The sequence below is a fragment of the Drosophila innubila genome (assembly GCF_004354385.1).
Source record: "Drosophila innubila isolate TH190305 chromosome 2R unlocalized genomic scaffold, UK_Dinn_1.0 1_C_2R, whole genome shotgun sequence".
Lineage (NCBI taxonomy): Eukaryota > Metazoa > Arthropoda > Insecta > Diptera > Drosophilidae > Drosophila > Drosophila innubila.
This window is the reverse complement of record NW_022995374.1, coordinates 4,085,207-4,113,201: the sequence shown is the minus strand read 5'-3', so window position 1 is coordinate 4,113,201 and position 27,995 is coordinate 4,085,207. Positions and strand designations below refer to the sequence as shown.

Below are 27,995 nucleotides of genomic sequence, written 5' to 3'. Positions count from 1 at the left end.
AGCTCAAGCATATCGCCCATCTCTCTTCGCCTTTAGCCATTCAGAGTCGTTTTCCCGTGTATGTGTGTGCAGTAATGTGCGAGTGAATGTGTGCACACAGTTTAATTTAATACTTATATTTCGTACCACAAATAATCAGGTTATCAAAGGAATCGCTTCTTAAACTACTTCATACAACAAGCAAGCGACGACGTTGAGAAAATAAAAGCATTGCAGAATATGGCGTCCAGCTAGAAACAAACACTTTCACTTGCACCCAGCTGTATTCATCGCGGCAGAAGAGAAAAGCAAAAGTGTCTTTGGTATACAAAAAAAAAAAAAAAATACCTTAACCACCAATGAGTTTTCCGTATTGGGTTTGCGGCAATTAGCTAGCTGTGATTCACTAAAGGGTAACCTGCAGAGATAAAGATAAAATCGCGACTCACCTCGGAATTTGACAAAAGGAACAAATAAGGCAATATTACAAGAGCGGCAACGGCGAATCACGACATCGGGCATAATATTGCACCCACACACACACACACAAGGTTGGGCCAGAGAGAGAGAGAGAGAGACGATTCGATCATCGAGGCAGCATTAAATTGTTGCCATAAAACAATAACAATAGCATGGGCAACGACGACAATCGTCGAAGGAAGACACCTTGCGGCTGTTGCATGTCTGTGTTCAAGTGGATTCCCGTTCTATTCATATTCGCCGTTATCGGCTGGTCCTACTACGCCTATGTAGTGGAGCTATGTGTTCGTGAGTAGCGACAAATTCAATATACTATTTTTAAATATCTAAAATATAATCTATTAAATATTACTCCACTCGTTGTTGCAGTAAACACGGAAAATCGTGTGTCCATGATATTCATGCTTTTCTTTTATCATATCACACTGATACTATTCCTATGGTCCTACTGGAAAACCATTTCCACATCGGTTGGCCGCGTGCCGGATCATGTAAGTGCACAAAAGATTATGGTGATTCACACGCCTTCATTTCAACTGATAAGCTTAATGCCCAGCAAAACATTCAAAACGCAGGCGATAACAGCGTTTTTGGACTTCCACAATTCTAGATTTCTTGACAAATCATCATTACGCTAGAAACAAATGATTATGTTCATGATACATGTATAAGTTTTATTGTAAAACTCATTTATTATTTTATTTATAAATAATTTTGAACAAAAAAAAAAAACTCATAAAATATAATTATTTTATGAATTTTATTTTTTTTTGCTTAAGGAATAATTTTTTTTTTACTTACGAAATAATTATTGTTTTATGAGTTTTATTATTTTTTTTTTTTTATCAAAAATAATGATTATTTATTAAATTTTATTTATTTTGCTCAAAGATTATCTTTATTTTATAAGTAAAATAATAATGAGTAAACCATAAATTTTTTGATCGTATTGAATTTATCCTTAAAGAATTTTTTTTTTTTATATTTCATGCTCCTTTAAAGTTAGTATATCCGAATGATTTTTTCAATGGAAAAAAAAGAATAATAATAAATATTTACTGTCTCTGCTAGAAACAAATGATTATGTTTATAATACATGTATATAAATTATAATTTTAGTGGCGCATTCCGGATGAGGAGGTGAATCATTTGTTTCGTGCGGATAATCCGGAGACGCAAAAGCGCATATTAAATAACTTTGCGCGCAATTTGCCAGTAACAAATCGGTTAGTTTGTGATAAACAATCATTTGTTGATTTATTTATTAATCAATTGCACATTTACCAACTACAACTCTAATGTTGCAGCACAATGAACGGCTCTGTGAGGTTTTGTGACAAATGCAAGATCATTAAACCAGATCGATCGCATCATTGCAGCGTTTGCAGTTGCTGTGTGCTGAAAATGGACCATCATTGCCCCTGGGTGAACAATTGCGTTAACTTTTTCAATTACAAATTCTTTGTATTGTTTCTGGGATATGCATTGATCTATTGTTTATACGTTGCATTCACCACGCTGCATGATTTCATACAGTTTTGGCAGGTAAGTTTCTCACAGATACATGTGTAGTTCAATATAGTATACTTATTGTTGCATGTAATTTATTATTACTGCTTGAGTACTGCTTTGTGAATGTGCATTAAACTTAATATATTATAATAACCAATATACATATATATGTTGCAATATGTGTATAATATAAAGAACGAAAACCATTACTTGGAACAGGGACAACTTAATGGCAGCGGCATGGGTCGTTTTCACATACTCTTTCTGTTCTTCATATCCATCATGTTTGCCATTAGCTTGGTAAGCTTATTCGGCTATCACATCTATTTGGTGCTCGTCAATCGCACCACTTTGGGTAAGAATATATCTAAACATATCTATATCAATAATAATCTATAACTATACCTTTTCGACCCATACACAGAATCGTTTCGAGCTCCCGTCTTTCGTGTTGGCGGACCGGATAAGAATGGTTATAATCTGGGCCGTTATGCCAACTTTTGCGAGGTATTTGGCGACGACTGGCAGTACTGGTTCCTGCCCATATTTACCAGGTATATAGATGCATTCATACATTGTTTCATATATCATTAGATCATTGCACTTGTTACTAATATATATGTATATGCTGCACTCTAAAGATACAAACGAGCTCTGACCTTTTCTTTAGTTGTTGTTTTTTGTGTGTGTGTTTTTTTATTGTTATTCGCTTTTTTAAGCTACTTCTCACTATTTGGCAAATTAAAGGCATGTTTTCAAATTTAAATTACACGCTTACGAATAGGAGATACACATTTTTTCATATATACGATTTTTGGCTCTCTGAATGTGTTGTGTGCACCTTAACAAATTATACTAATTAGTTAAAAAAAAAATTGTTTTTAATATTTTAAGTCGAAACCTTGTAAATGTTAAACCAGAGATTGTGTCAAAACGAAAGCTGTATTTCCCTGAGAAATAATGTTCATTTGTTTTTTAGTGTATACGTAATATAGTTTTAAGCAATGACCAATATCGTTACTAAAATTGGCTAATTAGAATTCAGTGCAGTTAACGGATAATGAACAATGTCGAACAATGTCATAATTATAATTTTTTTTATTATTTTCTGCAATTGGTTTAGGGTCAGCCAGACAGTATTATCTATATATATATACATTCTAGACTTTGTAAGCATTGCTGCAGGGATGTAATTAATTATAATTAACAATATGCTTACTTATATCATACACGACTTGTTTAACGAAACTAAACAAAATTTGTATAAAATGCAAAATCTAACAAACAAGCAAACAAAATGCAATTACCACAAACAAACAACAACAACAACAATTTGTTTTCTGTTTCAATTTATGTTAACGAATACAAAACCTACCTTCTGCTTATTCACAAATCAAACAACTCAACAACAACGATTAACATGGTGATTTAGTCATGGTGACGGATTGAGCTACCCAACGGCGACAGATCAGACGGGCAACCTGCGTTACGATGCGATGGGCAACACCATGAACAGCAACAGCAACAACACCAACAACAGGTTAGATGTCCAACCGACAGATAAGTTGATTGACGCAATACCCCTCAATAATCATCAACCTCATCTGGAGCTAGACAATGGCCAACAACAAATCCCGTCTAGTCAAGTAATTGTTAACATTGAGCAAACAATACCATTACCACTGTCTGCTGAAGCTTCAGCGATAGACCCGAGCAATGCCGGCGTTGTCATTGATATAATCGGTGATCAGTCGGTTAAGGATGCTAACGTGTTGAACGGTGGTTCCCAGTTGGCCAATGGAGCTGCTGATAAGATCGTATAGATATCATTTAATTTGTATAGCCAGGATCACATGCAAGCAGAAGAAGAAGTTCCATGATGTTGTTCTTATTAAATGGTAGCTGCCAGAGCTCGTGCCAGTCGATTTGAAATGTGTTGTAAATGTGTATTTAATATATATATTCGTAAGTTTTATTAACGATTGAGATAATGTATTTGTAAAATGTATACCTCTTAACCTGCTACAGCTACTTGCCCAGTTCAAATCGATCCCCAATCTCTCACTTTGATTCCAATTCCCAACAGACAGTACACATACATATATGTTTTATATATCAATTTCAATGAGACTATCAATATATATATTTCATTAAGTACATATTATATATAGGCTAAGTAATTGTTTTCCTATACATATATATATAAATGACACGCCTGACGAAATTAACTGAATTGAACTTTTGGCAATACTAAGTAGTAGCATTAACTTAATTCTTGTTAAATCTTGTACGAATTTTAAGCAACTCTTGAGCACATATACAACTAGTAATTTATATTAATATAATAATAATCATTCGATGAATTCACAATTATACCAGCAAATTGTCTAATTATTTTCTATATAATTTCATAAAAGACTTGTTGTAATACCAAAATGATCCACAGCACAGCCCATGAGAATAGACACGAATTTAAAACTGGGGCATTATTGATGCTTTTATTAACTTTAATAATTACACATACTCGTAGTTAGTTGTTTACATTTTGCAAGTTTGTTTTTTTCACTAGATTTATGGCTTTTTCTTTTGATATAACTATATTTTGTATACTTGACATTAAATCGATAAAGTTGAAGGTATAAATATATATTTATAAATACGCTCAGGTTTGTTTTTAATTTGCCAATATCAAATCGAAGTCGAAGTCTCTGTAAACTCTTCTTGCTTCTTGCACCGTATCAATTAATCATCAAGCATCTCAAGCACAATTTCAAAACACACATCAATTTGCCATAATCATGCTGTAATGTTCGTTATTTCTATATCTGTATTTATAAATCATGTTACATATTATTATGCAAAAAATCTCTTAGCTTTGGAGATGGCATTAGCTATCCCATACGACATCTTGAGGAGGATACCGAATCACTATTGGGCTATCATAGCGATACGCGCATCGAGCTGGAGGAGGAATTTTTGACAGAAGCACGCTTTCAGGACTCAATCATTCCATAGCTAATCATGAGCAGCGATAATGTGGCCACGTATTACATATAGAGAGGAAGGAAGAGTTTATGAATGTACATATGGAAAGTGAAAAACTTTAGGCCATTCCAGTGTGTGTGTCTAGTTTCTAGGTATACTATATTTTGTACTAGAGTTGTATTAAGTTAAATTGTATGATAAGCGCACCATTGTTATCAAATTCTTTGTGTCTTATGTTGACAGTGCAAGTGACTTGACTGAATAACGCCTATTACTCGTATATACTATATATATATCGTATGTAGTAAATGCCTATAGCTGCTTATATCTGCCTATGTATATCGAACGCTGCATTTTAAGCTCAACCCAACAAAAGCGAGTATTGTATTAAGAGACGTTGAACAGATTAGAATTAGATAAGACACATTCCAACATTTTTGTATAGATGCATAAGTCAAATGTTATTAGAGCGTTATGAACAAAAATCAAAGGGTATCTCTCAGATATTAAGATACAGATACAGCTAGTTATGCAAAAGAAATCACTGCAATGTCATCAATATATATATTATGTATATTAAGAGTTTTGGGGAGTATACACTATAGTTAACAAATATAGTTAAAAAAAAACAATAAATTGAAAAATGTAATTCTATTAACATTGCAGAGAACTCAATCGAATCGACTCAAATCAACATCGTTGCCATTGCTGGCCTTAGCTGCAGGAGATGCCACAGCCTTTGTGGCAGGCACCACCTCAAAATCTGCCTCTGTGGCAGCAGCTTGTGATGCACGATCGTTGAATGGATTTGCATGCAGCGGAGCTGGTTTTGGAGTTGCAATTGGAATTGTCGCTGGTGTGGGTGTTGGTGTTGAAGCTGGCTCTGATTCGGCCTGATTTTCAGGCTTCTCTTCGAATTTACGCTTCTTTTTCTTGCTCACCAGGACATCGCGTGTCATAGTGATGCCGGTATCCTCACTACGCGGCAGTAGATCACTCAGATCACTCTCCACATCTGCATGCTGTGGCTGCAGTTTCTCTTGTAGAGCAGCTAGCGCTATGAGCAGCGCCTCCTCCGTGCGTATGGTGCGTGATCCCTGTTTGGGCAACACATTTACATAGTGATCGAAGAGCATTTCGGGTTCGTCTACCGTCAACTTATCGTCGTTTTCCAATGCCTCTTCGAGACCTTGCAGTCCGCCAAAGACAATAATCATATGATTGTATTGATACGATTTGCTGGGCACATCGTGTACGTTGGTGCCGCGATCCGATGTACCCACTGTCACATCGTAGCCACCTTCGTAGGGTGATTTTGTGAATATTTCGGAGAGCGAGTGCGCAATGCGCACCTGATATCCCCAGTAGACTCCGGTCTCCCGACGTGGCTCGTCCGGACTGACCAATGTGCCGCGCTGTTTCCTGCTCGTCTCTGCATACAAAAGTGAAACCTTAAATTAGTTGGTTGATCTTCTTGTTATGGCAGCTGCAATACTCACCACTTGGTGGCTCCATTTTGACTGTCACCCGCACACCTGGCTCCAGGGCCTTGTCGATGAGCACATCATTCAACAAGCCCACATTTGCATAGCTGTGTCCCTCCTTGGCCTGTTTGTCGCACACGACGCCCTCGCGATACCGAAACTTGCTCTGCTGTCGCAGATGATGTGGCGTGTCCAGTGGATTCAGCAATCCCGAGTACTTCAGATCCTTGTGCAGGGGAAAGAAGTATTTGCGCAGATATTGTGGACACTCCAGATATTGCAGAATGCGCGCCAATTGCAGGGAACTACTCCTCACTGTAGCCGATCCATTGCCTTCGGCATCCTGTTCGTAGCTACGCTTTGTCTCGCGAGCTGTTGCCACGCCCACATCGTCGAATACAATAACCTCATTCACCCGGAATATGCAAGCAGCCCGGGCAATTTGTCCGGCAACATACGCACGCAGTTCGGCGGATTGCGCGTTCTCCAGTATAGATCCTGGCACGGCTATGCTCACAGTTGATGGATTGGGCTTCACATTTTTTGCTGCTTCAGAGGCATCCTTTGCCGCCGCTTCATCATCCTGCGCCCTCTGCAAATCCTTTAGCGCCTTGTCCTGCTTCCGTTGCCGTTTAAGTGACTTACGCTCCTCGTTTATCTTCTTCCATGATTTGTGGGGTTCCGTGGGTTTTGTATTTCTACTGCCAGCGATAATTGCAGACATTGTGCTGAGTTTATGTTGATAAATAACTCCACAAGTAGTTGAAAAACATTAAAAACAAACGCCAAAATTGCACGTGTAAATAGCAATTAGGGATGGCATTCGATATGGCTATATCGATACTATATCGATATTGATGATTGTGGGCATTTTAGCGGCTGTGTATCGACAAAGCTATCGTAAATATAATTTGCAGCAGCGCTGCCAACTTTTTAGAGGAAAAAAACTGCTGTTTCTGGCTGGAAAACATTTTAATTTGATTTTGTGGGCACTCTTACGCAGTTTTACAGAAAATATTAAGAGCAAAACATAGCTAAAAATTAATTTAAAGAAGCTAGATATCCAGCTAATAACAATTTTCAAGCAAACGAACTTTGAAAAGAGCCAGGACTAGCTATAAAATAGCCAAGTCGGCAACAGTAATCGACAAAGCTACATCGCTAATACAATTGACAACGGATTTCCCTGTTAAATTGGGTATTCCCTGTTAAAAGCTTCATTAAGTTGCTCATATTATATATTCTTTGCAATAAAATGAGTCGCAACGTTCTTGCACCTGCAACTCAACGCTTGAGTCACAATCGCAACTATCGCGTCAACGCAGTGCACGACGATTTCGGTGGCAGTAAATGGAATTCTAAAAACCAAAATACATCCAAGGGTTATGAAGAACCTGATCTTTACGCTGATGATGATTACGGGGAGGACAGTGCCGAGTGCAACATTGAGCAACTGCCCGACGGCAGCTTCAAATTGGCGCTACATGTGCCCAAGTAAATATTTGTTTATGCTTATCTATTTTCTTTTATAAACTAGATATTTTTATGTACAATTACAGATCTTTTTATGGTGGTCTGATTGGCTTAAAGGGATCTACAAAACGTCGCATTGAAACTGAGACCAAAACTGATATCCACGTGCCACGACAAAATGACATTTCAAATGATTTGCTTATCAAATCAAATGAACGCAGCAATGTTTGTGCTGCACTGAGAAAAATACGTTTGTTAATTGATTCGCTACGCAAGCGTATGAGACCCACTCACTTTCTGGCAGTTCCTCTTAACTCTGGCCAAGTGCTGAAGCGTTTTGTGGAGCTTAAGCAAAGTATTTTGGATGCCCAGCTACCAGGCATAGATCCAGAGTTATTTATATCGGAACGATGCATTCATATTACATTGGGCGTCTATGTGCTCTTGGATGATGCTGAGCGTAAGAATGCTGTTAATGAGCTGCAGACGTGTCGCCAATGGTTGTCCGGCTTGAGCACACCTTTTGAGCTGAAAATCAAGGGACTCGAGATCATGAACGATGATCCAAGCTCGGTTCGAGTGCTTTATGCGGCTGTGGAGTCGCCAGAGCTGCAACAATTCGCCGACAAATGCCTAAAACATTTCCAAACAACCGGACTCTGTGCCACGGACAACAATCAACGGGATAGCATTAAACTGCACATGACCGTGCTTAATAATCACTATCGCAAGGATAACAAGAGTAACTTTGATGGCCGTGAGATCCTTAAACGTTACGGTGACTACGATTTCGGCACTGCCCAATGCAAGGAAGTCCACATGTGTGTGATCAAGTCCTCACAGGAGGTGGAAGACTTTTACAAGATCACTGGCAGTCTGACATTTTAATGTACATTCTAAATAAAATCGAAATAATACACGATTTAAACTTTAATGCATTTTATTTTTATTATATTTTCTTTGTAGGCAAGTTTGTTAGGTTTGTCTTGTACCGTGTCGCATTTATCTTTTGTATTTAGTCACTGGACAATTAATAAATACATTTAGTTTTGTGCATTTCTCCATTTCTCTTGTCCCCGAGGAACGTTCTCAATCCAAACAAATGTGCTCTGCATTTTTTATTATATTATTTTTTTTTTGTTTTGTGATTTCTTTTATTACTATAAATATAAAAAATATACATATGTATATATGTACGTATATACGTGTGTGTGATGATTAAATTTATTTGAAAATAACAAAAAATGGTTTAAACAAAATACATACACTAGTACATGTATAGCAGAAGTCAATGTGCTTAAACTACAAAAGGAGTAGAGGATTTGTTTTTTTTTTTAATGAATATAAACATACAAAAAGTCCAGCAAACATTGCCAGGGAAGAAGAAGTACATAGATTAGATTCAGGCTGTTAAAAGCCTTGGTTTAGTTTTAGTTGTTGTTGTTGTTTTTGTCACACAGGCACACATACATGTATATACTTAGCACACGGCATGTTGCACAATTGCTTGAAAACAATGATAATATCGTTACGGATTTAAAATAAATGTTTCTTAACAACTAACTTGAACTACGCGTGTTTCGTCTGTTTGTTTCAATTATATTTGTATAGTTTTATTACTCTTCAAAGGTTTCAGTCTAAAGTTGAGTTTTGGTTGAGTTTATATGTGATATTTCTGTCAATTCTTATTTTATTGTAGCAAAGGCTTCAGAGGATTTAATTGGTGCCATTTTCCTTTAGGATTAGTTCGATTTGTTCATTCTTCAACTTGATAATATTATACAAATAAGCAGTTGTTTTCTGTTATGTTTTCTCTTCTTTTGGACTTGTACATAGACTATATGGTAAACATGTAAACAAATTGTACATAGTGGAAGAATTCTTAAATACATAATAGATACATAAATATATATGACGTTGCTTGCGCGTAACAAACCAACAACGAAATACATACGATAATTACATACAATTAACAACAATTATACGTCATCAAGCAGCACATTTAGATTTTTCAATATACACAGATAGAATTCATATTCATCCAGTATAAAAAAGCATTCTTTTACAGTCGCTCACAAAAAGAATAATAATAATATATGCTGACGAGGCTGAGCAAAAAACACTTGAACATGAATCAATTTTTGAATCCGTTGTATTTAACTATTTTTTTTTTTTGGCTATTTAGTTTTGACAACTATACAATATTGTTTTTATTACATATCTTCAATTATACATGCATTGTAAAAAACACAATTTATAAACTCTTTGTAATTCTGTTTTTTTTTTATAAATAAAATTTGGAAATCAAAACATGCATTTAAGTTTAAATTAGCTTTTTGATTTTGCAATTATATTGGCGTGGTTTTTGTGTGCGTTTATTTTGTGTGTGTGTGTGTGTGTGTGTTTGTATGTGTGTGTGCAGCAGCACCTACTCCCTCTGTTGAACCCTTCCATTTGTCCCAGCCGTTTCAATTCAAATTGTCCAGTTTATTGCAGCTGCCGTTTGAATACATTGCCCAGCTACTATTTGGCATGTCCATTGCTAAGCACAGCAGGCAATACATTCGCCTGCTGGACGACGGCATTGATCACATCGATTTCCTTCTTTAAGAATGCACCACTGTTCTCCTCCGGGGCATGGTCAGTGGTGGCAGTGCCAGTGTTGTTGCTGTTACTATCGTGGACAGTGGAGGATATGTTGCGTTTGCGTAGACCGGCAGCAGCGGCATCCACCAAATTGGCGGCACCACTGCTCACTGTGCCGGCGGCTAGCTTCAGTTTGGGAAACTCAATGTCGCGCATCAGATCGTTTTTGAACTCAACGATGCCGCTAACAGTTTCGGTAACAGTCTTATCAATAAATTCCTCAATATTTTTGGTTTCCGCTTCAATTTTCTCCTTCAGCTTGCTCGACAATTGATCCATTTCGCATTGATCGTGTGGCACTGTGATCGCGTCTCGAGCGCAAGTTATTATTGCTTGTTGTTGTCGTGCCAATTTTGGACTTTGCGGTTGCTGTGGGCGTGGTTGGAGTTTATCATTATGCTGTGACTGACTCTGTTGCAGATTGTATTGTAGCGTTTGTTGTGGTTGTTGTTGTTGCTGTGGCATTGTGTCATTACGTTTAGCGAGCTTACTATCCTCACCCTCCTCCTCCTCTTCAGCATTGAGATCATTGGTGTTGGCCAACGCCAGCGGCTGATCAGCATTAGCATTAGCCGTAATCTTGCCATCGCAATTGTTAGCCTTCACATCCGTTCCGGCGGAATTCCGGCTGGAACGTTGTGAACGCGGCTCACCCCGTATGAATTTTGGTAATATAAATATGGTCACTAGTGAAATTAAATGAAGGCACAAATAAAATCTCAGGTACAATTTGATGCTGCCCTGTAATATAAAAGAAGCAAATGATTAGATTTCGTTTTACTTTCTTTATAGAAAACAAAGCTGCAAAACTGTCTTGAATTGAAGTTCTTGTACAAAAAATTCGTTGGAAATTGAAAATAAATCATAATTTGCATGCGTCATTATTTGAGAATTTATAAAATAATATTGTAATTCATAATCAGGGAATCAAACCGAAACAAATATAAGCTACGGTTTCGGATTCGAAATAACTAGCTAGACCTAGAGCAAAAAAAAAAACTTTTTTAACAAATTCAAAAATATTGAATGCAGAACGAATAAAGAGACCAAATCATGATCAAAATGACATTCCGCTTGAAAATCGGTTAATTTTTGATGAAGTTATGAGAGTTCAAAGTTTTTGAAAAAATGTCAAGGGGTAGGTATGGAAAATTGGATGATAAATGGCTTAGAATCGAAAAAATATCAAATTTTTTAAATGCTAAAAATTTAAATGCAGAGTTAATTAAGAGGCCAAATCATGATCAAAATGACATTCCGCTTGAAAATCGGTTAATTTTTGATGAAGTTATGAGAGTTCAAAGTTTTTGAAAAAATGTCAAGGGGTAGGTATGGAAAATTGGATGATAAATGGCTTAGAATCGAAAAAATATCAAATTTTTTAGATGCTAAAAATTTAAATGCAGAGTTAATTTAGAGGCCAAATCATGATCAAAATGACATTCCGCTTGAAAATCGGTTAATTTTTGATGAAGTTATGAGAGATCAAAGTATTTGAAAAAATGTCAAGGGGTAGGTATAGAAAATTGGATGATAAATGGCTTAGAATCGAAAAAATATCAAATTTTTTAAATGCTAAAAATTTAAATGCAGAGTTAATTTAGAGGCCAAATCATGATCAAAATGACATTCCGCTTGAAAATCGGTTAATTTTTGATGAAGTTATGAGAGTTCAAAGTTTTTGAAAAAATGTCAAGGGGTTGGTATGGAAAATTGGATGATGGATGGCTTAGAATCGAAAAAATATCAAATATTCTAGATGATAAATATTTGAATGAAGAATTAATAAGGAGGCTAAATCATGATTAAAATGTCATTCCGCTTGAAAATCTATTCAGTTTTGGTCAAGTTATAACTGTTGGAAGTTGGACAACTCTTTGACCTAGCAACTTTACCACAGCCTTACTGGTACAAACGTTTCGGTATTCGGTTCTTGACAGAGAATTAATTTCGTTTACGGTTTCAGTTTCGGTGCTATTCCGGTGTAATTCCCTGTATATAATTAAATTTAATTTCCTATCGAACCTTCTTCAAATTATTGAAGTTTTGCAGCCTTGATGGAAATGAAGACTTACCATAAATTCAAGCAGAACAAATGGGAATGTGGCGTAGCCCATCACAATGCGTGTGGTGATGCAGGTAAGAATGTCGTAGAACATGCGCGTAACTTGTGTGCTCTGGAAGCGATGACGGAACATGCGACGTGCGAAACGTGCTGCTGTAACCATAACGGCGCCCGTGGCAAAGGTCAAATAGTAACCCGGATAGAAACCATGCCACACGGCACTCAGTGCGAAGGTCAACAGTGTGCCATACTTTTTGGGCACACGCTCATAGACGAGTGTGCGGAGCCAGCGATTTGTGCCGCAGTTCCAATTGTTAATTGCATCGCGCATATTTGAGGCAAACTGCAAAAACAGAAATATAATTGTATTATAAGTTGTTTAAAATGTACATATATAAAAAGTATCTCGCACTCACCTCGAATGAGAGCACATTAATATTTGATATTAGATCCCATTTGGCATTGCCATCCTTATCGTAGCCGGTGAAACCCAAGCCAGAATTATTGCATATAGCATCGGCCAAAAGCCATGCATGATAATACTTAAAGCGTATGCAGGTGGTTGCCATCATGGCATACCAGAACTTATAGGGTATGCTTGTGCCATTGATAAAGTCATCGTCTTTCATATTCTTCACTGGATAGATTTTCACAAACTTCATGAATATGAATGCACACACCATGCTGCCCAAAACTTTACGTATCACTGTTTTCGTTGGCGATGGTTCCAATACCAATTCCGATTTCCCATTGTCCAGATTGGCCTGAAATCAACGAAAATCATTCGTAATGTAATGTGTGGAAATGAGAGAATTGCACAAATTGAAATTGATGAGTCAGAGACGATGAACGATGAACAAAGGACAAAGAGGATGGCAGACAACAGACAACTGCTGGCAAATGGCAGACAGTGGATTGAAAGGTCAATTCACTTTGTCCTCACTCTCTCTCCATGTCTTTGGTATGTATTCTAGTTGGATTTGTTTGTGTTGTTGCAACAGTTGCATAGATAATGGATTCATTGCAGTTCTATTATGCAGTTGACCACATAATCACATGCCCCACATGCCACACACGGTCAGCACATCTCTGTGGACCACTCACATTTGATGCCGGACGCTTCAATAGATTGTAGCCCTCGACAAATTCAATGTAATCCTTGTAGAAGACCAACGGGCCGGCCATAATGCTTTGGAAATGCCACACATACGAGAAATATTCCAGAGCTGAGGGCATTTTTCGAATTGCATGATATTGTTGCGCCTTTGTCAAGTCCTGTCAATACGAATAATTGAAAGTTATTAGCAATTAATTGACATCAATTAAAGTTAACTCACCTCATCCTGGCGCACGAAACCATCGTGTATGCTGAACGCCAAACTGGTCACCTTCTGTGTGATGATCATCAGTGGTCCGGTTATGTCCAGTGCATAGGATCCGTAGTCATAGAACTGTCGCATCAGATGCACGCACAGCAAGTAACCCATGGCCACCAGCATGACGCTCCTGCAATTGCAAAACAGATACAAATCAGTTTCAATCTCAATTTGGAGTACGTTTCTGGTCGCACCTCTGGACAATCCGTGGATCCTGTGTGCGTATGACAATGTAACATATTAAGGGCAATCCAGCGATATGAATAGCCTGTTGACCAAAGCAAAAATAGCCAAAGGTCAATCCCAATGACAGTCCAAAGGCGTGACGCACCTCGCAGGACACCTTCGAAGGATGAAGAAATGAACGGAAGAGCGAGGCCAGGAAGAGCGCCGATACTTGGCATATTAAGAAATTGACCTATAAAGAAATAATACGAAAACAAATCATGTTAGGAACAAGTAAAATCATGTTACTTCAATAAGCCAAAAGTGCGCCCTCCAAGTGCGTTAAATTAAAGGTCAAAGTTCCCATGTATTTTCTGTTTAGTGTGTTAGATTCATGAGCAGAAGCTCCGGGTTCGAATCTCGCTTGATCATGGCTTTTTTAAAATCAATTTGACAAATAAATTATTTAATTAATTAACATATATCAGTGTTTGGTTAATAACCCAAACCTAATTAAAAATATGATGGATATAATTTTCATCGAATTTGAATACTTTAATACTCCCACACTTTTTTATTTTTATATTACCTTTTCAGTTTTAAATTTAAGATTGTTTATAATATAATTAAATTGGCTTCTTAAAGTTAATGGTATCAGTTAACTAAGAGATATTAAGAAGCAAATGTATAGAAACAATTTACTGCACTATGAAAAGTGGCAATTTATTTTAATTTTGTCGACTGCCTATAGTTGGTGTTAAATAAATAAATAAATAGAAAAATAAATCAAATCTGAATATACACTTGGCTTGCACTTAAATTGTAGTACTTTAACTAGTTTTGTTGTGCAATTGATTTCCACTCAACTGGTTACAATTCTCAGCCACAACTGCATCTACAACTGCCATATACAGTAAGATACATTTACAAGATACATTTACAGGTAAGGTATATATATATAAATATATGTATCTTTACACTCGTGCATTGCTCTTGAACGTGATCACAGATCAGAATCACACATTCTGATCGATGTACAGTTGCAATGGCCTTGGCCATCGTTTGACTTTTTATGTAAAATACATTCAATATATTCTTTAGAAATATATGTGCATATAGAAATGTGCTCTAATTTCTAGCATACACCTTGGCAATTGACGCAGCAATTAAAATGTGTTGTTGACATTTGTCTCTCAATTGCTATTTAATACCATTAATTAGTTCGAATACTATTTTAACTGTATAGATTGTGATCTATCAAGCAACACCTCAATAAATATAATCAATTAGTGCATAGTTCAAAGAGCGACTTTTTGAAACCTGTTTTTACCCTTTCAATATTAAGAAAATTTCCTTAAAATAATGCTTAAATGTGCATCAAACAATAACAGTCGAGGGTCTCACTATAGTTATTTATCTGTTCTTTTTTTTTTAATTATCAACATCAATTTCAATTTCTGCGATAAAGCATTTTGAGGCAACATTAGAGCTGATATGAAAAAACCACGCCAAATCAGACCATACCTAATCATGCACCGATAACTGAGTGCACAGTGATTATTCATTGTCAAGGAATTACTATACTTTTAAGCCCCCCACTGGAGCGGATGTGACTGATAACATAACCACCGAAAAATCTCAATACGCTTTATTATTCCATAATAATAATATACATAAATATAAATACATTTAATATATGTGATTATTTTGTTATTGTCTGGACCCATTTGGAATCAGTGCAAAAGTATACATAGGTTAATGTGCTACAATCAATCTTTGACCTTTTAATCAGCTGCCACTTGCTGTAAAATAAACCACTTTGAGTATTTACAGCCATGCACAAAGAAATGAGAGCATTGTCTAATCAGCTGTCAATGGCACAAGTCCAAATATAAATAGTACGCTGCTGTAAACAGCTGTTAAGGTTATCTTGATAAGAAGATAATACAATGTAAACAGTAAAAGTTGTATTACACAAGGCGGCAAACCTCCAAAATTTTGATAAAGGTTCGGTTCGCGACATCGGTTCGGTTCGCGAATTGGTTTATATACCCCCTGAACCCAAGGTTTGGGTTCGTACCTTGATTCAATTTAATACAAAAAAATTATTTGTATTGTTATACATTTTTCTCCACATTTTGAGCCAATTAAATTTTTTTTTAAAGAAATCAATTTATGATTATAATTTAAATTTATTTGAAGATTTAAATATATCCATAAAATTTATGTAATAATTTTTTTTTTGACCCGAACCTTTTGTTTTAGAAAGCGGTTCGGTTTAGGTTCGAGTTCGCAAAGTAAATAATTTCAAGGGTTCGGTTCATGATCCGGTTCAGGCTGCTTAAAAACCCGAACCGAACCGGTTCTACGTGGTTCGTTTCAGAACCGGTTTGCAGCCTTGGTATTATATAAACAATTGTCTATTTAAATACAACCTTTATAAACGAAACCAGCAAATTATAACAACTTATTAAAACTAGATCAGAATTTTTCGGAAAAATTAAACAATCAAATTTTTTATAAACAGCGTTTTTAATTGATTTATTGAGCTATTTACATATATATGCATTTCATATTGCAAGTATCAATGGGGTCATTCAGCAGGTAATTCTAATGGACTTTCAAAAAAAATGTATCCTACAGATATAAACACAGATTTCCTACGAACTTTCAAAAGATGTAGTAGGCTGGTTTTTCTATTGATAGGTAATTAAAATTGCCGGCTAAATGCTCCCCATGCTTGCAACTTCTCCACGTTCCTTCTTATTTGTAAGAAAGCTCACGGATTAATTTCGTTGGGCGGCACAGTTGAGCACCAGGCTACGATTACGACATTCTCCGGCCTCAATATCGAACCAACTGCCTGATCTACAACTGTGCAGCTTGCGGACGCCACCTTGACATTCGTAGTATCGGCGACAGTGCCTAGAGTCCTGCAGGAAAGTTCCATCAGTCCGGAGTAGACAGTCCTTATTGGACAAGCTCAGCAAGTTCAGCAGAGGTTTATGGATCAGTTTGTCGAGGAGACTCGGTTTTGCAGGCGCTATTGTTGTTGGCTCACAAGTTGTTGTTCTTGGTAAGTCACAAGGTGTTGTAATTGCTGGGTGACAAGGGGTGGTGGTGGCAGGTGCACATGGGGTGGTTCTAGGTGGTCCACATCCACATGGGGTGGTTGTTGTTGGAGCACATGGGGTGGTTCTAGGTGGTCCACATGGGGTGGTTGTTGGAGGGGCACATGGGGTGGTGGTGAGAGGTCCACATGGGGTGGTTGTTGGAGGGACACATGGAGTAGTTGTGGGTGGTCCACATGGTGTAGTTGTTGGAGGGGCACATGGGGTGGTGGTGAGAGGTCCACATGGGGTGGTTGTAGGAGGGGCACATGAGGTGGTTGTGGAAGGCTCACATGGGGTGGTTTTTGGAGGGGCACAAGGGGTAGTTGTAGGTGGTCCACAAGAGGTGGTTGTTGGAGGGGCACATGAGGTGGTTGTGGAAGGTTTACATGTGGTAGTTTTCAGAGGGGCACATGGGGTGGTTTTTGGAGGGGCCCTTGGGGTAGTTGAAGGCGGTCCACAAGGGGTGGTTGTGGAAGGTTCACACGGTGTGGTTGTAGGTGGACCACATGGTGTGGTTTTTGGTGGGGCACATGAGGTGGTTGTGGAAGGTTCACATGGTGTGGTTGTTGGAGGGGCACATGAGGTGGTAGTGGAAGGTTCACAAGGTGTGGTTGTGGTAGGTGGTGGTGCACAAGTTGTTGTTGTGGTAGGTGGTGGCGGTGGCGCACAAGTTGTTGTTGTTGTGGAAGCTGGTGCACATGGAGTAGTTGTGGGTGGTTTCTCAGGTTCACATGGTGTTGTGGTTTGAGGTTCAGGCTTTGATGGTTCACACGTGGTGGTGGGGGGTGGTGTCTTTATATTGCAGGGAGTAGTTGTCTTTGGCTTATCACATGGCGGCTTTGTAGTTTCTGCGCAAGGAGCAGCTGTGGTCGAAAAAGGTTCCTTTGGAGGATCAGCAGCAGGTTTCAGCCTAGCCGAAACGCGTCGACCTAAGCCATGGAAATCGACACAGTTAACCAAATTGATCAATTGGCAGGATTGGTGGACCTCGTCGTAGAATTGTCCCGAACGGCAGCTGTGATGAACAGCTTTGCCGCTGGTGCAGATATAATAGCCGGCACATCGGGAAGGATCAGGCAGATGGGTGCCTTCTACAAGACTTTCACAACTGGGACGCTGTTGTCTGTGCTCGGCATTTGTGGATTGTACGACGATTGCAACCGCCACAAAGGCCACAAGTTGACTATGAACTGTAAAAAGAGACATTCTTCCATTTACAGGTCGATTCTTTCAGTTAGTGTGGCATTCAACACTTACGAGATTTCATCTAATGCAAGAGATTTTTTCTCGAAAGGATAACTAACTGAACTACGTTACTTTACCGCTTTCGTTTCCGAATTGTTGAAGCTGAATCTTCAACAATGGCTTTTATACAACATTTCCACCCATCTCAAGTGGTTACAACTACGTCTTTTCCAGGCAATTTGGTTAATTGGGGCATTCCATTCCCATGTTGACACTACATTAATAATTGTAATGCATGTTTTGCTCCTCTTTAAATTTGTTTATTTGTATTCTGATTCTGGCGCATACTTGAGCTCTTATCTAGTATATTGTTTTACAAGAAACCCAACAAGTTCGTAAATGACCAAGTCAGTTTCGTTTCAAGTGCAGTTCCTGGAGAACCTACTCAATGTAGTATGTTCCAGAAACTTGAGTCATCCAGAAACAGTTATTTCCGTAGAAATTGCATCATTAGCCATCCTTGGGCGTTAAAGAATCGAAGCATGCCAATTTAAATGCCACCACTGTACACATAAAAATATCTACAGGAATAAGCACAAAGAACCATGCCGATAAGTGCGCCACAGGTCACAAAACAAAGACGATCATGGCCCGATGAAGGCCTCATTTGTGCGTCATAAAGATAAGTTTCGGTTCTAGGTGTATTTATTAAACGCTTTTTGCGATTGACGCATTTAGATATGTGTGCCCCATAGAAGTGTCATAAATACACTTTTATTTTTGCAGGTATTTCATTTATTTCATAATTCCTTACGCTCACAATCTCATCAGGGAAAACGTTGTAAGAAACTGTCCATTAACTGAATTCTCACAACTGAACTCAACATTGAATGTTGCAATCATTTCTATTGCAACGCACACGAATGTTGATCAACCAGTTTTTCAGACAGTAAACCGAGATAGCATCTGTTGAAATTCATGGAGCTACAAGCACTATTCATGTTTTTAGCCATGGCTAAAAGCACTGCATGCTTGTGCGGACAACGAAAGGGAAATCGTGTCTTAGAAGATTACATTTGGGAGAGACTATATATAAGAGTAATATATTCCATTTTAGTTTAAAAAAGTGTAGATTTGTAAAAGAATACTTTTGATCTTCAAGATCGTGCATTTATCTATTTATTGTCGACAAAATTATTAATCAAAATTTAATTTCTATTTTCAAAATATAGTATATTCAATTTAAAAAACGTAGCATATAAATATATTAGCACTATATCATTTTAAAAATCCGTCTTTTTTAAGCTATGTATTTATTTCAGAGAATAACAACGGAGGCGGCACCGGATCCGTTAACCGAAACTAACCGTTTCATTTTTAGTACCGGAACTGAAAGCGTAACTGAAGTTAGGTACGGTTTTTGGTAAAGTTGCTAGTTCAAAGAGTTGACAAATTTTCAACTGTCATAACTTGAAGAAAACTGACCCGATTTACAATCGGAATGCCATTTTGATCATGATTTGGTCTTTAAATTTATACTGCATTTAAATTTTTTGCATTTCTGCTGACCGCTTGAGCCAATGCCAAGGCCTTTGTTTTCAAGTTGGGTGCGGCGGACAGACGGACAAGCAGCCGGACAAGCTGACGGACTGTGCCCTCTTAATGTGTAGTAAACCTTAAACAGGGCCCTTTGAAAGCTCAAGGTAAGAATTGTTAAATTGCGCATGAATTATTGAACTGAAATAGAATTCAATAAAATAAAATTAAATTTCAAATACTCTATCGCTTTTAATATCCCTTTCTTTCATCTTAGCCTGCCTCGCAAGGAATTCGTACACGTCGCATTCATCCGTTGTCATATAAAGCTGGATGCCAGAGAAAAAGATAAGCATGGTGGCATGCAACGTGTGTGTGCACAACAATGTAATTGAATGCATGCAGCAATTTGTTACTCATTCCCCCTCTTTCTTCTCCCCTCTTTGTAGCAGCTTAAAGCACTTGAAATGTTGCAAGTTGTAGCTTAGAATTTATTCAGCCAGTTGCCAATAAAACACAGCAATCAATCACTTAGCGTCTAAATGACTTTTACTCTTCGCATTGTTATTGTTATTGTTGCACACATGCAGTCAATAAAGGAAAGAAAACCTATAAATCATTTAATTAAATTCAAACTACAAAACAGCTGGCAAAAAAAGATGTGGACTTTGCAGGGGGTTGAGGTTTAGGTGGAAAAAGCAAAATCGCCAAATAGCCGCGTACAAAAAAAAAAATAGGTGGCGTGATGACTATAAATAAATATAAAACAATAAAAGCAGCAACAACAATTTGGTGTGTACGCGCGATAAAAAAAAGTTAAATATTTTTTCGGTGCGCCAAAGCTTAGCTACACTCACAAACAAAAACGGGAATACAAATTGTTATTGTTTTAAAATCCCCCATTTAAATATCTGTTAACAAAAGTGCAGCTAACAGAATTGAATGTAAAGCAAAATGAGAAACAGCTGATCAAACTTGCCGACAAACCTTTTGCACTAGTGTATTCACAACAACCGGCAAATACAAAATTTCAGATAAAAATAAAAAAAACAACAACAAACACTAATAATAAAGTGGCGCCACTTGGCAGCAACAGCTGTTAGTTGCCAGCTGACAAGACAAACAGCCAAAGCAAAAGCAAAAGCTGGAGAGCAAAAGAGCGAGAGAGGAAGAAATACTATCTGATGGTAGCAAATAATGTATACGCAACGTGCTGCCAACAATTTATAGAAATATCATATCATAATTCTTCAAGGTCACACCGCTATTAATTTAATATATGTAATTTATGAACTCCAAGTGAAATGGCGAGTGTGAGAGAATTGGTGTAAATAACACAAAACTGACAGTGCGCTCTCACTTTTCTGTCTCCCTCTCTCTTTTGCTCTCTCGCTCTTGCATTGGACGCAACTGGTTGACACGCATGTCAATTACGATTTACAGCTGTTTTTATGTTGCTGCTTTGGACTTTGATCTTTGTGCACATGAACCAGTTCTGGTTCACAGGTCCACAACTGTTGCTGCGCAAAAGCAGCAAAAATTTCCGAAAAGCGCAAAATACGAGAGTGTTTAACAACAACAAAAGTAGAGAAAAAATTAAGAAAAGATCGCCGATACGTGGGTGATGTAGATACACAGAGAGAGACAGAAAGAGAGAGAGAGAGAGAGAGAGAGAGAGAGAGAGAGAGAGGACGAAAGAGCGCCAAGTTGTTTAAAGCCGGCTGTGAGCTGTTTGCGGCAGTTTATTTAATTAACACTGCAAATATAAATGCTCAAAAATATATATTGGACAATTGGCAGTTAAGCCAGAAATACTTCAAAGTGTGTATATACATTTCTTTGTGTATTTGCGTGCTTGATTTTGGCCTTCATAACAATTTACATAATAAAACTAACAAAATATTTGGTGCTAATGATAAGCTAGCAACGATTACACCACGCCACGCCACACCACATCACACCACCCACACCCACACACACACAACCACAGCCACAAGACGACCTTCTTGCGAATTGAAATGTGTCACACGTAAAACAAAAAAAATAAAACAGTAAAAACTGTGAGCGAGCCAATTTACCGCTTATAGTCGAAATACACATGTACGTGAAACACCCTGTGACCGTGAGCCCTGTCTGACCGCACACACTCTGTCTCTGTCTCTCTCTGAGTCATTGTCATCGTCATCGGCATCGGCTCACACTCTCACAGCTGTTGTTAATTTTTTGTTTACAAACAAAAAGCAGCGTTTTAAATTTAAATTCAAATAAATTGATAAAAACAAAAAGTAATACTGTACAGATTTGGGACTTTTGTAAGCATGTGCGTGTGTGAGTATTTGTTTTAGAATTCGTGGGAAACACTTAAGAACTATATTGACATTTCTCGCATCTGCTTTCGTTGCGCTGACGACATTGTGGATTAGATCATCAAACAAATTGAAATTAATACAATTCACAATTCATTTTGTTGTTAAATCTAATGCAAATTGTTAACAAAAGGTTCTAGCCTGCATTTGCATTAGATTAGCAGCCACTAAGCAGCACTCAATACGGATTGAATGTCGTTATTCAAGTGGACCACAAGACGAGCTTATAAGCACAAGTACACATACACACACATACATATGCAATTCAAGTGCTAATCACCTACTCGCTCTTCTTAAAGCCTCTCCCTCTCTCCTTCAGCTCTCTTTGGGTTGCGTTGTCATGCTTGTGTTCATTTATGCAAATGCGAAATGCTTTCCAAGTGTGTGTGTGTGTGAGAGAGAGTGGGAGAACGAGAGAGAGAGGGGGGGAGGGGGGACTGAGAATAGGTTAAACGTGTCTCTGCTGCAGTTGCTGTTTCAACTGTTGACTCAATTGGCATCGTCAAGTGATGTGATTAATTCGCACCCAACTCTTTCAATTACACAATTTTATAAAATGATGCACAAGTTTTAAATATACACGTGCCGATTGCTAACCATAAAAAAAATAGTTAAAGTTTGTAGCCGCAAAAACATACAGCTATATATAAACCGCTGATATGAGACGCTGATTTAACTCAGTTGTTTATGCCATAAGATTGTACAAATATGAAATATACGTGTATATACATTTATGTGTAAATATACACATACACAACAACAGCATTGAGCAAACGGCAGAGGTTAATGACAGCGTGATAGAACACAATGTACACAATACACAACTAGAGCAGAATAAATAAAATAAACAGCCAATCAAATGCTTTTGTTAAACGTCTAATTGGAGCGTCAAAATGCTGTGTGAGTAGTTTTCCCAATAGGAATAAATCAAATCAGCCATAAAGCTTAAATTCTAACTGGAATTCGTGCTTGTCAAAAGTTTGCAATATGACGTGTTGCGCCTGTTTGGATTGAGGAAGAAGGAGTGAGAAAGAGAGAGACGGGGAATACACCTTATATTTCACCTTAAAACAAAATATGCAGCCGGCGTTTAGCCTTCACTAAATTATTGACAAGCTACACAAATACACATACATGCAATTGCAAAAATAAACAACAAACAAACTTGCGCTACTAAAAGTATTGTTTGTACTTCACAATTAATTAATTTTTGTGGTAATTTTTGTTAAAAAGAGAGCAAAGTGTGTATTCTGTCTCAAAGCAATGCGGTTTAAAGTTGCCGCAGCAGTGTTGCATTATTTAACAACAAAGCAGATATACGCACACACACATAGAAAGAGAGAGAGAGAGAGAGAGAGAGAGAGAGAGAGAGAGGGGAAATAAATACTTACCAAATCAACAGACAGGCCAACCATGTCGGCCAGCCAGGTAAAAATGCGGCTGCCATCATAACAATCACTATTCTCAATAAAAGTGGGTGACTCGAGCATTTTAGCTTATTTGTTTTTTTGATTTCGTTATCCTCGTTAAAGCTTCATCTGAACAACGGAACGGTAAATAAAGCGCGTGCTGCGTACAAAGGAAAAGGAAACGCCGCCAATGGAAAATTCTTGCACTTAATTCACAGATAAAACAGCGAACGCTTTGTTAATTGTCGCCTCTGCTTTTAGCCCAAATATTGGGTCACGTTTTCTGTGATTTGCTTCACTTATAATTTTGTGCAATAATTTTGAAAATATTACTGTATTATGTATTTATAATTTGTATTTTTATTCTTATTTTGTAATCGCACAGTGCGTGCGTCAAAATGGCCGTTCCTCTTTGCGCTACTCTTTCGTACTCGCGTTGCTTGCGTCCGACACGATTGAAGGCGAGAATGAAACTGCGAGTTGACTTAATTAAATGCCAAAATTACTACGCTGAAAATTTATCTGTACGTGTGTGATCAACAAAAGCCTAAATGATTGAATGAAATAGTACTAAAACTCAAATTAAGGCATGTGCAACTACGATTTGCGTCTGAAAAAATAGCAAATTATTGAGATAGCGCGCAAACATCGATGTGCAATCGATTGATTCGATTCTTTTGTTACTTGTTAAAAAATACAAGAAATTTTTCAAATAATAATAAATGACCAATTTTTTTGTTATAATTTTATTTACAATAATTTTTTATTTCCCGCTTGATGCATCGATTAGTTCGTTGTAGTATTTTGAAAACAATAGAAATAATCGATGTTTTTCCAGCTTTACCATCACTGTTATTTTATAGCTAGTTCTGGCTTTTTTAAATATATATGCAGCTATGTTTTGCTATTAGTATTTTTTTTAAACGACTCAAAAATACCTATAAATAGGTACTTTTTTCAATGTACCTTTTTATTGGACATGTACTTTATTTTTAGCACAACAAAATCGAACCAGATCGGTAACTTTTACGGGGTGGCAGCCTTCGAATGAGACTACAACTGAAAAAAGTAAACAGAAGAAGCATAAACTCTTGCAATGGCGGGACGCGAATTAACAATAACGCCAACCAAGCGGGAGCGCCGCAAATCGCCAGCAATGAGCTTTGCATCCCCTTCCGGATGCGCATCCGACAGCGGCAGCGTACAGCCGCTACCAATGTCGCCCACCTCATCCGTGGCAGACACGACATTTGAGCCAACTATTGATATGATGGTAAATGACTTTGACGACGAGGCGACACTGAATGAAGAAGAGGCACTCGCGGATCAAGAGGCGCATAATCCGGAAGATGAGATAGCGACACTGCGAGAGGAAAGTGAGATGCCCATCGAAGAGTTGCTGGCCAAGTACAGTAGCATGACAAATGCCGCACTGACAACGTCTCCAGCCGCCGGAACAAGCAGCTTTAAACGTTCCACCAGCAGCAGCAGTTCCCGGCGCAGACGTGCAACGAAGCGACAGTACCAGGAGCCGGAAGTTGGCAACACAACAGCAACAACAACGTCTGTCGAGGAAACAACGAGTGTTGTGACTGACAAGGATGAGCCAGAGGAATCTCTGGCTGCTGTGTCGGATTGTGCATCACTCAATGCAGCTGTCGTGGACACGGATGAAGTGCCAGGAGTATTGCCGCCAGAAGTTAACAAAAAGCAACATCGCTCACACTTGCTGGACTTGTATCCAGATGAATCCTTTGGCAGCAGCAGTGCCCAACACACAATGGAGCAACTGGAAAGCTGTATGTGACACAATTAATTTATAACACCGGAACCGTTATTATTTATTTATTTAATATGTCTATTTTTTTTAGTTACGCCACTGCAGACGCTCTTTGAGGAAATAGAGGCCGGTGAGGGGGAGGAGGAGGAGGAGGGGGACAGTGACACCGATTCGGATGATGCGAGAAAGATAATTATGGTTGGAGCCGATTTTCAAGCTGAAATCCCTGAAGGTCTCTCACTATATGGCGACGTATTGCCCTATGAGAACGAGGATCAGTTGATTTGGGAGCCAAGTCAAGTCAGCGAACGTGAAGTGGAGGATTATTTGGCCAAGATACAAGAGACACGATCGCTGGCCACACCGCCGGAGGAAGCTGTCCTGGCTGAGGGTGAAGAGATCGCTGCCGCCGGCATAGAAGCCAATGTGTCAGCCACAGTGGCTGCCACAGCTCCAGCAGCAGCAACGGTCAGTTCATCCGACCTGGATGCGGTGGTCAAGGATAATGAGCAAGCGTTGCATCTGCTCGTCCAGTGTGGTTACGATTTCAAGGAGGCACTGCGTCGCAAACGTTTAAATGTGCTGCCGCTTAGTGATACCATGAGCAGCTGGTCCGAGGAGGAGTGCCAGAAATTCGAGGAGGGCATACAGAAATTTGGCAAGGACTTTTATCAGATACGTCAGAATCAGGTAAAGGAAAGCACCACGCATGTCTAGAGATGATCAGTGATCATGTTTGTATATGTGTGTGATCCTTTTTAGGTGCGCACAAGAACAATGCGCGAACTGGTACAGTTCTATTACCTGTGGAAGAAGAGCGAGCGTCGGGATCAGAGCTTTGCTCTCAACGATACCATCGATCACATGGATGTATTTATCAACGAAGTCGTCGATCGTCCGGGCAATGGGATGGGGACTGGGAACAGTAATAATAATGGGAACAGTAGTAATAATAATGGGAACAGTAATAATAATGGGAACGGGAATGGTAATGGCAGCTGCTCCTCACACACGAGCAGCTGCAGCAGCAGCAATGGCCACAGCAATGGCAACGGAAACGGAAATGGGAACGTCGCCAACATTGATCACACACTCGAAAAAGATGCGGTGACTGTACGCAAATCAACAACGAAAAATTACTCGATTATGACAGGCGGTCAAGCGGGAGGAGGAAGTGCATCGGGTACTAATCGCAAGCGCGGTGCTTCCTTTGCCCTGGAAGAGCATAACGATGATCAGGAAAATGTCGTCGATAGCTTAAGCTAGATCTAAACAGAGTTATATACATATATAGATTGTCATCCAGGGACATCGGAGCAGCATTTGAGCCAAATGCGCAGGCGCTTTCGACTCAACGATTAATTAATTAAGTTCAAAACAAAAATCAACATTCATTATACATAAACATATTATCATATATAACAATAATATAATACATACTACTAAATCTATCAATATTCGCAATCGATTACCGTACTCTGACTCCCGTTAATGCAAAGCTTTAAGCTTTCGCATCAACATCCGCATCAAGTTGAATTTAATACAAGGTGACGCAACTGCAGATCTGAGTTCCCATTGGTTATCTTTGACAGTATGACAGCAAACGTTGTTGTTGCTCATGGTGAAATTGGCACCTCACCTTGTATCGAAATACGTCAAAGGCAAATACTCCACCTTACTTCAACTTCACCCTGATCCGTATGGGACGGAAATAACGCATTAGTGCAAAAACTCTAGTTGTACTTGTTGCGCAACAGATTTGTCAAACTGTTGAATTTCACATCTGTTCTGCTCCTTCAATTTCAAAGGATCAAATGTCAGCTCAACAATGTGAACAACGTTGCCAGATAAAATAACCTCCAGTGCCAGACAAGTAGCCCATTCTCAAATTCGCTTCGTTTGCATTTTCGCAAACACACACACATAAGTATACACATGCACGGGCACAGACAGAGGCACGTACACATGAGAATAGAGAACTTAATGGAGATAGTAGCTGTTATACAGGCCCAGGCAAACGGCGATCGTGCAAAATGAAGTTTTGTGCTTTGGGGCTTGGGTTTTGCTGATGGTGTACATGTACATGAACTTCTCATTGTAATGGTGTGTGTGTAGTATATCTGCTCTTCTCTTTTTTCCGCAAGCTTCACTGGCGTAGCGTGAACATTTTACGTTCACGTTCCATGGCTCCATGCAGCCGAGCCGTCCAGTCAGCCAGCCAGCCAACGGACCGTAGTGAAAATCCAGTTTTGTTAAAAATAAACAAAGCGCAACAAGAGAAGCACGCTACAGTCCTCAACGTACTGCATATTTGTGTTGTGGCTGCTGATGTACGTAAGTATGTAAGCTCTACTGACGCTAGGACATCTTTGCAGAGTTACCACAACATTATTTGTGAAGTTTATAGGACAGCTAAAACCGATTTAACTGAAATCGTTTTG

The 27,995-nt window shown here is 38.5% G+C and overlaps 6 protein-coding genes across 23 annotated transcripts; 3 read left to right on the top strand and 3 right to left on the bottom strand.

Moving 5' to 3' along the window:
* Positions 1–16: 16 nt before the first annotated feature.
* LOC117782875 (palmitoyltransferase ZDHHC15B) lies at positions 17–5,612 on the top strand. Of its 4 annotated transcripts, none has more exons than XM_034619966.1 (7): positions 17–747; positions 829–950; positions 1,579–1,685; positions 1,767–2,004; positions 2,167–2,326; positions 2,396–2,525; positions 4,845–5,612. In XM_034619966.1, the coding sequence occupies exons 1-7, from the start codon at positions 612–614 to the stop codon at positions 4,984–4,986; spliced, it is 1,035 nt and encodes a 344-aa protein (XP_034475857.1). In that variant the 5' UTR covers positions 17–611; the 3' UTR covers positions 4,987–5,612. The 4 variants fall into 4 exon arrangements, with proteins under 4 accessions (XP_034475857.1, XP_034475854.1, XP_034475856.1 ...); XM_034619963.1 differs by lacking the exon at positions 4,845–5,612 and adding an exon at positions 3,404–4,482; XM_034619965.1 differs by lacking the exon at positions 4,845–5,612 and adding an exon at positions 3,404–4,482 and having other exon boundaries at positions 18–747; positions 2,191–2,326.
* On the bottom strand, positions 5,101–7,276 carry LOC117782869 (putative methyltransferase C9orf114). The gene is made up of 2 exons (XM_034619956.1): positions 6,456–7,276; positions 5,101–6,388 (listed from the first exon to the last, which is right to left on the bottom strand). The coding sequence occupies exons 1-2, from the start codon at positions 7,162–7,164 to the stop codon at positions 5,628–5,630; spliced, it is 1,470 nt and encodes a 489-aa protein (XP_034475847.1). The 5' UTR covers positions 7,165–7,276; the 3' UTR covers positions 5,101–5,627.
* A 364-nt stretch (positions 7,277–7,640) lies between these two features.
* On the top strand, positions 7,641–8,847 carry LOC117782880 (activating signal cointegrator 1 complex subunit 1). The gene is made up of 2 exons (XM_034619975.1): positions 7,641–7,934; positions 8,000–8,847. The coding sequence occupies exons 1-2, from the start codon at positions 7,696–7,698 to the stop codon at positions 8,799–8,801; spliced, it is 1,041 nt and encodes a 346-aa protein (XP_034475866.1). The 5' UTR covers positions 7,641–7,695; the 3' UTR covers positions 8,802–8,847.
* Positions 8,848–10,302: 1,455 nt separating this feature from the next.
* Positions 10,303–24,327, bottom strand: LOC117782860 (lysophospholipid acyltransferase 1). 2 transcript variants are annotated; one of them, XM_034619926.1, is made up of 8 exons: positions 23,757–24,327; positions 14,195–14,418; positions 13,962–14,130; positions 13,729–13,899; positions 13,041–13,388; positions 12,635–12,967; positions 10,996–11,300; positions 10,303–10,902 (listed from the first exon to the last, which is right to left on the bottom strand). In XM_034619926.1, exons 1-8 carry the CDS (start codon positions 23,853–23,855, stop codon positions 10,437–10,439), a joined length of 2,115 nt encoding a protein of 704 aa, XP_034475817.1. In that variant the 5' UTR covers positions 23,856–24,327; the 3' UTR covers positions 10,303–10,436. The 2 variants fall into 2 exon arrangements, with proteins under 2 accessions (XP_034475817.1, XP_034475816.1); XM_034619925.1 differs by having other exon boundaries at positions 10,303–11,300; positions 23,757–24,325.
* Positions 16,936–18,644, bottom strand: LOC117782867 (mucin-2-like). 14 transcript variants are annotated; one of them, XM_034619947.1, is made up of 4 exons: positions 18,536–18,644; positions 17,569–18,468; positions 17,353–17,400; positions 16,936–17,322 (listed from the first exon to the last, which is right to left on the bottom strand). In XM_034619947.1, the coding sequence occupies exons 1-4, from the start codon at positions 18,543–18,545 to the stop codon at positions 16,952–16,954; spliced, it is 1,329 nt and encodes a 442-aa protein (XP_034475838.1). In that variant the 5' UTR covers positions 18,546–18,644; the 3' UTR covers positions 16,936–16,951. The 14 variants fall into 14 exon arrangements, with proteins under 14 accessions (XP_034475838.1, XP_034475841.1, XP_034475843.1 ...); XM_034619950.1 differs by having other exon boundaries at positions 16,936–17,400; positions 17,569–17,640; positions 17,689–18,468; XM_034619952.1 differs by having other exon boundaries at positions 16,936–17,400; positions 17,569–17,661; positions 17,734–18,468.
* A 518-nt stretch (positions 24,328–24,845) lies between the features above and the next one.
* On the top strand, positions 24,846–26,938 carry LOC117782863 (mesoderm induction early response protein 1). The gene is made up of 3 exons (XM_034619930.1): positions 24,846–25,573; positions 25,646–26,244; positions 26,317–26,938. Exons 1-3 carry the CDS (start codon positions 24,871–24,873, stop codon positions 26,818–26,820), a joined length of 1,806 nt encoding a protein of 601 aa, XP_034475821.1. The 5' UTR covers positions 24,846–24,870; the 3' UTR covers positions 26,821–26,938.
* Positions 26,939–27,995: the final 1,057 nt, after the last annotated feature.